This window comes from Chrysoperla carnea, chromosome 4 (assembly GCF_905475395.1).
Source record: "Chrysoperla carnea chromosome 4, inChrCarn1.1, whole genome shotgun sequence".
Classification (NCBI taxonomy): Eukaryota; Metazoa; Arthropoda; class Insecta; order Neuroptera; family Chrysopidae; genus Chrysoperla; species Chrysoperla carnea.
Window position 1 is genome coordinate 29,958,573 of NC_058340.1, and position 11,936 is coordinate 29,970,508.

The 11,936-nt window shown below is 27.0% G+C and overlaps 1 protein-coding gene and 1 long non-coding RNA gene across 2 annotated transcripts; one reads left to right on the forward strand and one right to left on the reverse strand.

The window, feature by feature from the left end:
- Positions 1–755: 755 nt before the first annotated feature.
- On the forward strand, positions 756–3,505 carry LOC123298654 (pachytene checkpoint protein 2 homolog). The gene is made up of 6 exons (XM_044880747.1): positions 756–808; positions 866–1,019; positions 1,111–1,299; positions 1,369–1,596; positions 1,663–1,789; positions 3,018–3,505. Exons 1-6 carry the CDS (start codon positions 774–776, stop codon positions 3,503–3,505), a joined length of 1,221 nt encoding a protein of 406 aa, XP_044736682.1. The 5' UTR covers positions 756–773.
- A 3,993-nt stretch (positions 3,506–7,498) lies between these two features.
- LOC123299204 lies at positions 7,499–8,091 on the reverse strand. The gene is made up of 3 exons (XR_006535308.1): positions 8,006–8,091; positions 7,610–7,717; positions 7,499–7,547 (listed from the first exon to the last, which is right to left on the reverse strand). It is a non-coding gene; the product is annotated as an uncharacterized LOC123299204 (long non-coding RNA).
- Positions 8,092–11,936: the final 3,845 nt, after the last annotated feature.

Consider the following 11,936-nt stretch of genomic DNA (forward strand, 5'->3'; position numbering starts at 1 on the left):
AATCAGTCCTAAATAATAAAATTATATTCCTAAATCTTCCCAAACGATTTCCAATTGAATAAGAACAGTTTTAAGGCAAAATAAAACTTATCATTTACATAAATTATAAAATAAATTATTCAGTAATATTTGAATATTGGCGTCATACTGCTATATAACAATTAATGTACGGTTAATTAACATAACCTATCAATCAACTAAAAAATAGGTGTAATTAATTAATTATACATTCCCAAACTCTGAAACCGTGTTTATCGTAATTCCCAAATGATTTCCTTTCGAATAACATAAAAATTAAGTGGATTTAATTTCCTACCTGCTAACTATACGCTGAAAAAAGAATCATTAATTACAGGAAAACTAATAATTCCCAAATTCTAAAATTATATTCCCAAATCCTCCCAAACGATTCCCAAATGAATGGAAATAGTTTGAGTGAAAAATAACAATTTTACCTGCTAACTATACGGAGCTTAATTTGACTGAATAATTTGTAGACTGGCATCCTGACTTCTTATTATTCATGGGAAACTTCCGTGTTTTTAAAAGCGATATATTTTATATGTCTATGGTGTTGGTTTTATAATTTTATCAAACAAACTCTGGCATACGGTTTTAGCGAATTAGAATGAGATAAATATATTATCCATAACTTGCATTAAAAAAAGATGTATCCAAAAATATTTGGGAAAATTTTTAGTCCTTGAATTTGAATTCTACAGTTAAAAATTTGTTTTGCTTTTAATAAAGGTGATTTTCAAAGTAATTTTACGATGTTTACTGTAGAAATTATTCAGAAAAATGCAAGGTAAATGTTGTTAAGAATTAATTAATTCATAATCAATTAGTTAATTTAAATTTTCAGTACTGAATCGAAAGATGAATTAATTAAAAACTGTCAACAATTTTTACACAAATATGAAGGAATTTCTCCAGGAAAAGTTCTATCTGACTTTAATGACTTTGATTATTTAACAAATAATGTATTAAGTATTATTTTGGATGAGAAGATCAAAATTGTGAGTAGTTTAGTTTTCAGTGTGAAAATTTAATTTCAGCGACAAAATTAAAAACTGCAGAGGAAAATAATCTGATGTTCTAAATTTGCAGTCTGATATTGAAAGTGGTTGCCACAACTTAAGATGGGTAGTTTATAGATTAGATGGATTTGGGCCTCAAGAAGATGTTTTACAAGATTCCGATGAAGTTTTAACATTATCTACAAATTGGATTTTACCATCTGCTGATTTACATTGTTTATGGGAAAATTTAATTTATGAAAACGAAATAAAACAGAATGTATGAAAATGGTCGCATGTAGAAATCTTTATTTTGAATATACCTCTAAATATGAATTTTTGTTCCCAGCTATTAAAATTTGCTGAAACAACTTTATTATTCAGTGCAAATAAAATAGATCAAAATATTATATCATCCAATCGGATGGTTTTACTTCATGGTCCACCAGGTACAGGGAAGACATCATTATGTCGAGCATTTGCTCACAAAGTCGCTGCACGATTACGAGATCGTTATACGAATGCTCAGTTGATTGAAATCAACAGTCATAGTTTATTTTCAAAATGGTTTTCTGAGGTTTGCTTTATTTAATAAATGGGTATATTGGGGATCATATGGTTTAATTTTCATTTATGTTTTCAGAGTGGGAAATTAGTCACCAAAATGTTTGCACATATCCGAGATGTATCTGAGGATGTTAATTCATTGGTATTTGTCTTAATTGATGAAGTTGAATCACTTGCACATGCTCGTACTCAAGCTCTATCAGGTAAATACGAGAACCTAAGTATTTTATTCTAATAGTTACGAAGTTTTAGAAATAATAATAATAATAATAATAATCAATTTATTTTTGGCTCAATAAGAGTATAAATATGTCATACAAAGAAAATCATATTTGTACATTTAATAAATCACACTTGTACGGACACAAATCAATTAGATAATCTTTTAAACAACATTTGAATCTGTTGAAATCTTGTATTGCTCTAATGTCGGCAGGCAGCTGATTATATAATGTGCTACCTTTACATATCGGACTATTGCTATATCTCTTTGTTCGATACTTTTGAATATGAATTTTATCTTTAGCTCTTGTATTATGATCATATTTGTCTGAGTTTAAATTTAAATTTGTTAGATTTTGTTTAGTATATTTGAGTACTTCAAATATGTAGATCGCGTAGAAGGTCATAATTTTTTTCCTTAAAGTATCGAACACACGATTCCCTATAGTTAGTATTAAAAATTAATCTTAATATTTGCTTTTGAGTTTTGAATATTCTAGTACATTCTCCGGCATGTCCCCATAGAGCAATACAATATTTCATGGTGATATAACAAAAGGCATAATAAAAACATAGCAAGGTGTCGATATCAACAATTGTGCGTAAGCACTTAAGGTAATAATAGTGACTGTTTAATTTTTTATAGACACAATCGATGTGGGCATTCCATTTCATATTTGAGTCTATAATAACTCCTAAGAATTTCGTTTGGATGACCTTTTCAATTTCAATGTTGTTGTATGATATCTTTATATCATCCATATTTTTATTACCTCGTTCAAAAATAATGAAATTGGTTTTTGATAAATTGATAATGAGTTGATTATTGTAGTACCAGCTATGGAATTCTTCTAACACCTTATCAATCTTTATCTTGAGATTCTCTGACGTATCTGCAGATATGAGCATTGATGTATCATCTGCATACATAATCACTTCTCCAGTTCTCCAACATGATCTGGAAGGTCATTTGGATAAAGCGAAAAGAGTACTGGACCCAAATTGCTTCCCTGCGGTATACCGACAGTACTTTTATATTTATGCGATTTACAATTATTAATTTCCACTTCAAAGTTTCTATTTTCTAAGTACAACTCAAACCATTTAAGAGCATCTCCTCTTACACCCAGCTTCTCAACTTTTTTTAATAAGATACTATGAAATTGATAGTGTTTGGAATTTAATGCGTTAATAACTTTTTAATTCCAGGTACGGAACCATCAGATTCTATCCGTGTAGTAAATGCAGTATTAACACAAATCGATCAAATGTGCAAATATAACAACGTGTTCATTTTAACAACATCAAATATGACTGAAGCTATCGATTTGGCATTCGTTAATCGTGCAGATATCAAACAATTTATTGCTCTACCATCAGCGCATGCTATATATCAAGTTTATTATACATGTTTACAAGAATTATTAAGAGTTGGAATAATTTCACCTAGAGATGTAATTTTACCGCACACTGCTCTCTTATTAGTTGAAACACATCCAAATACTGATAGTGCTGTTTTATTAGAAATATCACACTTGAGTGTGGGTTTAAGTGGACGTACTTTAAGGAAAATTCCATTTTTAGCGCAAGCATTATTTTTAAATAAAAACAAGTCGTCTTTACGTGAATTTTTAGAAGCTATGCGATTGGCTGTTCTCAAACATATCGAAGATACTAATTCAATTGAATCGAAATAAATATAATTTTAAAATTATTATATTTTTCTATTAAAAATTGTTTAATAAAATTATTTTGTACCTTTTGCCATAGTTTTATTTCCACAATCCTACAAATCATCAAAATAAGATTGGAAAAATTGTTCAAGTATTCCTTTTATAAATGAATTTTTTTTCTCAGATTATAATAAAAATCATTTTGAATTATTGTTGAGTAATTTTGACCTAAACAATATAGAAATCGAAAGTCTTTGATTCTTGAACGAGTAGTTCTAATATATCGATTAAAATCGTATACAAGGGTTGATATCCCAGAGCAATTTCTTCAGCCGAGTTCTCCTAAACTTACTCTTCAATTAAAAAACCAACCGGATTTTTGTGTCTTTGGATTATTAAGGGTAAATAACAACTAAAAAACTTATATAAAAGTCCAACTCATTTGACGAATAGATAGTATTCTAGTATCTAAAATCGCTTCGAATAAAAGCTTTCCGCACACGATTTTAGGCAATATCATGGAAACTACTAACCAAATTCATTTTCAAAGAACAAAAGGGAGGATAAGTGAGGGCTATAGTCTCATACAGTCTTTTAAAGGGTAAGAATACAATTGCATGCTTCATTAATCATGTAGACAAATCTGATAAAATCATAATTATATTACAATTATTTTTATTTTTGTAATAACATTATCTGATTGAAACTTTTAAAATCAATATTTTTTATTAGAATATAGTTTTGCTTTTCAATTTTACATGTAACACAGGCCTCTTTTTTTATAAATTACTAAGTTAGAAATATATAAAAGCATTTTATTAATAAAGCAGAAAATAGTAATATTTTAGTAAAAAAATGTTTGATATGAAATATCGAAAATATTCATAATTACATATCAATATAAATGTGACTTGAAAATGCAGAATACTGGAATATTGAAACCTGTGAAATTACCATATATGCAAACTTATTGCATTTATTATTCAGTACGTTTTGGTGTTCTTGTTATTGGGCTTTTTACGATGGTAAATTTTGTTTATAATTGTTTGGTTTATGCAATTATATCTACATTATTGTAATGAGTTTTAGCCTATATTCTAAATTCTCTATTGTGAACTCGATCACAAATAACGTTAATTCTGGATTATGTATATATAACATATTTATAAAATATAACACTTTGTTATGTTATATGTATAGCAATATAACTTTAAAACCAATTTTCCCAAAACTATATATTTTTGGTTTTAGATTCAATCATTATTAATTATGATAGCTTTAGGATTTGTATTTAAGCATCAGGATTGGATTACAAACTTTGTAAAAGAAATATCTTCTGAATTTGATGAAGAGCATACCGAGCATATACTTTTTTACGATTTATTCCAAGATATCGGAGCAGGTATCCATATTAAAAATTATGTAATATTCATATAAAATATCTTATAATCATCTATAAATTTTTTTACAGAACCTAAATCATATTCTATAAGTCTTTTTATATTTTTCGTATTTCTTTTTTTATCTTGTATCATTTTAATAATTGGTGGTTACAAGGTATTTATTAACAAAATATTTGACTATGAATCCGGCCTGCCCATTATTTTTAAAATTTAGGTAAACTATTTGTAGAAAAACTTTGCATCAAGTTAAAAATCGAATAAAAAACCTTTATGACCTTTCTACGCAGATGAATTTTTTGCGAGATCCGATACATAAGCGCCCAAAGCCATAATATTGCTCCTCTGTTTTTAACTATGTGATTAAAAAATCAGAAAAAAAATCAGTTGAAATAGATGTAATATATATTGCCTATACTGTTTAAGAAATGGCATACATACTTTCATATTTATTGTATTTGCTATTATTTTGAATTTTCATATTTATTTAATTTGCATATTTGTGAATTTTTTTCATTAAATACAGCTATGAATTATTTAAATCATACCAAAAAAAGACGCATCTCGATATCTTATATAGCTACTTTTATACAGGCACGAAGCGAGTTACGATTTCTCGTGTATGTACGTGTAATAAAATTTTCTCGGGTAGGCCATTTTAGTATAATCGTTGCTAATAATGTTAAAAATGTTTTTCAGTGTGAAAGTTTATTAACATACCCATTTATAGGGCTATATTTTATATACGTAACTACAATACTTTTACTTGCAATTTGGACTTTGTTATTGCTGAAAGAATTGGAATATGTTTTAGGCATGTTAGCAGTATTAAGTATTGCGGTAGTATTTTTTCTATGTAAGTAATTGATGTATTTTTTCTTATTTGTTTTTCTATATTTATTGGATTTATTTTTACTTATTTTTAGTGTACATGTATTACCAATGGTTTTGTGTTCTCAGTTTTTGTCAAATATTAAATCATTTAAAAACACAGATGGAACAATTAACGACTGTTTATACAAATTCTAATAAAAATCAAAAATATTATTAAATAATACCAAGCTGATGTGCAATAAATTTAGGAAGTCTTCCTAAGATTTCCATGATTTATTTTCCGAATATTCTTACCTATTTTACGAAAAGCTTCATAAATTGGCTGCTACAGTGCTATAGTTTAAATTTACTTACATGCATGAGAAAAATTTAAAAGAAGTTACTTTCAATTTTAAAAATTTTATTCATTATGATAATTTTTGTATACAAAAGAAAATATAGATATAACTCATCTTGAAAATTAATTTATTAAACCAAATTGTAAATTTTGTAGTGAAATAAAATTGTAAAATATTTCCGAAATTTTTTATTGAACCACGCACCGAGGTGATTAGTCTCCAGTTATTTTAGCCAGGTCACTAGTTAACTTGAGATTTGTTAGAACATTTTTAAAATTTTATTTCACTACTTTATAAATAAATAAAACCAATTTTATTATTTATTTTAGAACCTTTTACAACATCTCCAAAAACCTTATAGATAAATTTTTGTTAATTATTTAAATATCATAACATATTCCTTTATTTCAGGAGTTTAGGTAGATTTTGGTTTCAGGGACTCTTGAAAAATAGAAGTACAATAGAGTCTCACTATAATCCGGATCGGGATGGATCTATTAAAAATCAGGAAGTATCTGATTACTGGGATTGTATTGAAAAATTCATTCACACAAATTTATGTATGTGTAGGCCACAGTCATATATTATATACTTGGTTTATTTTATTTTGGACCTTACAAACAGAGAGAGTAAATAATAATACATATGTATATATGTATTTATATTTATTCTCTTTGTTTGTATGGTCCAACATAAAATAAACCAACCCTACGACTGTGGTGTAAGCATACACTATTATATGACTGAGTTGTAGGCATAGAAAGCGTGCGTAAAATGTCGGATTACTGAACGTTCGGATTACAGGGACTCTACTGTAATAAAAGCATAGATAGCACTTAGAGGAAATATTTATAATTTCGTACTGTTCTAGTTCTAATTATTAGTTCAGTATTTAAATGAGATTTTATTAGAAAACCCGCGTTAATTATGTAATATTATATCGTCTATATTTTTAATAAACTGTAATTATTTTTGTACGAATAGGTAAAAGTTTGTATTAAGGACGTTCCCAAGAAAAATTGATTGTTTGAAAATATTTGATACTTACGTTTCAAATTTTGAGGGTGAATTCTGTTAGAGAAAATAAGAAGAAAATGCAAATTTTGCGATATATAGGTACTATAGTTTTTGAAATATTGATTATTTGCCCAAAAGCCCATTATGCCCAAAGATTTAGAGAAAATCACTTATAGAAGAAATAACACAAACGAGTGCCTCTTTTTATAATTTTCGTTATAGGAAAATGTTTATCATGCTTTTAACTAATAAATATTCCAAATTAATTTTAAGAAAATTAGCCTTTGGTAACGTCCTTAATTTGATTTCTTTGGAGAGTCCCAGATATGTTACAATGGTTACACTCATATTTATTTATATTTACACTATTCATAACGTCGAACAAAATTTAATGGAAATAAGTGCGTTAAAAAATTAATAATATTTTCAATATTTTCGTTTCTCTGTAATTTCTGATGCTCTTCCTTCTTGGAAAACCTTAAAAATAAACAATTAGTATGATACTTGTTCTAATTATTTTCCAAAAAAAAAACACTTACCTCTCATTATTTGATCTTTTGTTTGCGCCAAACGTGTTTCCAGCTAATGGATTTAATGACGCACGATTTTTTCGTTTACTCATTAACATGGATGAATCTTCAAAAGATCTAATTAAATCAAATATAGACAAATATTAAACAAATGAATTTGCTATATTTAAAAAATCCCCGAGATACTAGTGCTCTTTTTACGTCATAGGCTAAAATTATATTACCATTGCGGAAATGTTGGAAAAAATATTTTAAGATTATCAACAATAAATTCAATGTTTATTCTTTCCAGTGCTTCCACATTTATTTGGAAACAGCGAAATAAAATTTCATCAAACATAGAGAAAATTAATCTCCATGCAACGAACCTTCAAATTAACTTACTAAAAATTGATTATAACTTACTTTATTAAGGTGGTATCAAATCGTTTCGCCTCTCCGTAGGCTCCAGCTTGTAATGAATCGTAGTATCTAGTATGTAGAGTAACCAATTCACCTTAGAAATATAAATTTTCGTTAATTTTTATAATTAAAAATTTTGAAAAATTTTCAAATAATATGTTTTTGGTGTCTAAAGAGGGTAACGAAATGGTAAAACGGTTTTCTTTACTTTACTTTAATCCTGTGCGATTTACCCTTTTGTCGTATGATAATCTTACAAAAATCAAAGTCTTACCTCAATTGTGTATCTTTGTTTTTAGTAATCGAAAATCTACTCGCCAATGTGAAACTTTTAAAATTTGTTTTAGTTTATAATATTAAAATTTTGCCGCCCCAAAAATTTATCTGTATGGAATATCTTGATTTCTCTCTATCGAAAAATTATATCAAGCTGAAAACTTTATAGCGTGCCCAAGACGTGAAAAGTGAGGTCGAGTTCGTAAATGACCAACATAGGTCAACTGGGTCTTGGGTCAAAAAATAAACAACTTTTGTTTGAAATATTTTTTCGTCTTTTTTTTACTCTTAAGGGCGCAAATTATAGACTATGTATTATATGGGAATGTCAGTTCTGTGTGGATATCTAAGAGTGACTATCTTTCTTTACTTACATGACGGAAAAAAACAAACAAATCCGTATACAACACTGTAATACATGGTATTTCAACAATTAACTTAGTCATTTGTTTGTTTTGACTTGTTAATTTGAAATTTATCTACAACCAAATTTTGAAAATACTTAACTATACGTTTTAAGTTATATTACCGACTACAATTACATAAAGTCAAGAAATGAAAGAAAATAATTAATAAAATAATAAGAAAAAAAAGAAAATTATTACACACGTTTTTCATTGATGCTAAATTATAATTTCCTTTCATTTTCATTTCTATGAAAATACCTTTCGGCTATTTGATTTTACGAAGGACATTAAATTATCATCAAGAGGAAATTACCATTATAAATGTTTACTAAAAATATTATTAAAAGTTATGATTTTTCTTTCATGTTTTAACTTTATTTTTTGTCTTCATTTTTTATCGATTTTAAATGTTTTAAGACGAAAAAAAATATATTTGTCATAAATATATATATAATGTTTTATTTTTAAATCTAAACGTGGTATTCCATAAATATAACAATAAACTTTCAAGGGCTGTAAAGGACAAAAAGTTTTTCCTTTGTACTCAAAAACGCGTCTCTCAGAAAAAAATCAACGCAAATTAATAATTTTATAAAAAAATTCAAAAAAATGTTTTACTTATAATTTTCTCCAAATTTTCTTCCTATTTTTTTTTTTATTATCCCTACTATCTCCGAATCTTGCTCGAGTTGCAAAAGGTGTTATTTAGCTAGCTCGATTGGCTCGAAAACTCGATTACGACTAGAATGATGTTACACGATAAACTTACACGAGTGATTCGAATCACAAATTCTATTCGAGAATTGCATCACTAGTTTATTCAAATATTTTGTGTTGGCGCAGTGAAGAATTTTTTTTAATATAAAAAGTGTAATGTTATAATGTTTTTTGCGCTTCCACCATTTTCAACTATTAAGTTTGCAGTTGTGTTAGCATTATTACAATTATTAATTTGTTCGGCATAATAATATATGCTGCAGTTTTCAGATAATAAAAGCTTTTAAAAAAAAACTTTGTTAACCTATTTCGTTTAAAAGCAATTTTTTTAATTTTTGTAAAGTTTTAAATTTACGAAAATGGTTTTGAAAAAAAAAATCAATAATGTTTAAAAAGTATTAAATAACATTTATGTGTATTTTATACGAGTAAAGGAAAAAGATAAACAACCTGCCTGTATTGTTTAAGAAAGTAAAATTGTTTTTTCTAATAAAACTAATAATAAATTTTTTTTAGAATTGTATTTAGCCGTTGTTAAGTATGCAAAAGTTGAGGAGTAGATTTTTTACAATTTTTCTATGGAAACGTAAATTTTAATGTATTTATATAAATTGAATTTATATTAGGTTTTTGGTAGTACATACTATATTTTAATAAATAATTAAAATAATAAAATATAATTTTATATTTAGTGTATGACTACAAGTTTTTTTATTTGATCTCAAAATTTTTCGAATTTGCGTTAATTCTCAAGAAATTCAATTAAATTTATACAAAATTTTATGGGGTATTTATATACCCTCCATTGTTAATTAATAATTGTTAAAGTAGCTAATCCAAAAATTTATAGTACAATGGTAATAATGGTAAGTTTTTTTTTTATGTAGGTAATTACGTTGTTTGTTCTAGACAATAGCTTTCAAATTTTGACTTTTTACTTTTACATAAATTAGTTGTAAGGTCCTTGATTTTTTATTTCCTTTAATGCGGATGAAGTTAGTCGGACGAAAGACGTTTACTGACATCGCACTTCCAATCAGGGAGATATGTACCATATTTCGAAGACATATAAGACGACTCAAAAGAAAAAGTCCACTTTTGTATACTCATTACCGCCTTGATTTCTTTTATATTATACGTAATTGTGATTCGTTTACATTGATCAATAAAATAATTGTTTGTTACATATAATATTATGTAATCTTAATCTGTGAAGTTACCTATGTCAATATTTGATTTATCAGTAAAAGTATAATCAGGTCCGTAACTAGGGCGTGGTAAAGGAGGCACTTGCCAACGGCGCAACAGAAATAGAGACGTAAAACAAAAAGTATGTTTTATACGTAAAACAAAAAAATTGTAAAGAATCATGTAAAAGGTGCTCATTAATTTACAATTTTATAAATATCATAATTTGTAGAGAAAAATACTATAGAGAATTCTCCAAACTCCGAAATAACTTTTAATATTAAATTAATGGAACATGATGAACACGTGATAGAACAAAATTAATTTTTTTGGATTCTGATGACGTCATAAAGATAAAAAATTCGTTTTTTGATAACATAGGCAAATTTGATCCGATCTTATTCAAATTTTTTTGGGAACCCACTAATTTTGGATCATTCTTTTCAGCTGTGATATCAGTTTTTTGAAAGCTATCACTCATCTGCTTAATTCCGGGACCAGAACTTCGCATTCTTGAAACCCATTAGAGATAGGTTAATTTTGATCATAAATTTGAAAAGTATGATCCAAATTTAGTAGGATTACATACTTGGTTTATCAGAATTGGATAAAATTTGGATGTGATAGAACAAAATTAAATGTTTTGGATTCTGATGACGTCATAAAGCTAAAAAATTCGTTTTTTTGATAACATAGGCAAATTTGATTCGATCTTATTGGAATTTTTTTCTGAAACCCTCTTATACCACCGGCGCTATATTTACCCTCGTTACGGCCCTGAGTATAATGTACAACATGTGTGTAATTTTATTCCTTATCAGAATACTACGTTACAATTTTCTATTCAAAATGATATTTTTTGGAATCTCTTAATATAATTACCTTAAATATAATAACGGAAAGACATTTCACAAAATTAAGAGCTCAAATTGATCCTGTCGTTTGAAAACTTACATTAACATACATTCCTCATGCAATTAATTCATTACCTTTCTCTTTGTTTTCTGGTAAAAATATACACGCATACAATCAAAAACAATTTTATAACGAGTAAAACATGCAAGAAATTCATTGTTTACCATGCTGCATTTGCACAAATTGGGATTGATTTCAAAACCTACTGAAATCGGCTTTCAAAATATTTTTGGTATTTTTAAATTATCTCAAAGCTTGTTGTAATGTACTGTGTAAGACTGCTTTTACGTTTAGGGGTAAAATCGTTATAAAAATGAATAAAATAAACAAAAATAAACTTAAAACTTTTTTATTAGAATGTATTTTTCACAAATTCGATTATAATCTGATTTAAACTTAAAATATAAATTATTTTACACGATTTTAACAAA

Excerpts from the sequence above, each read along its gene's own strand:
- LOC123298654 (XM_044880747.1), top strand. The coding sequence starts at position 774 with ATGTTTACTGTAGAAATTATTCAGAAAAATGCAAG. Across the intron at positions 1,597-1,662 it reads TTTCAAAATGGTTTTCTGAG|AGTGGGAAATTAGTCACCAA; the intron begins GTTTGCTTTATT and ends TTATGTTTTCAG. Across the intron at positions 1,790-3,017 it reads TCGTACTCAAGCTCTATCAG|GTACGGAACCATCAGATTCT; the intron begins GTAAATACGAGA and ends TTTTAATTCCAG.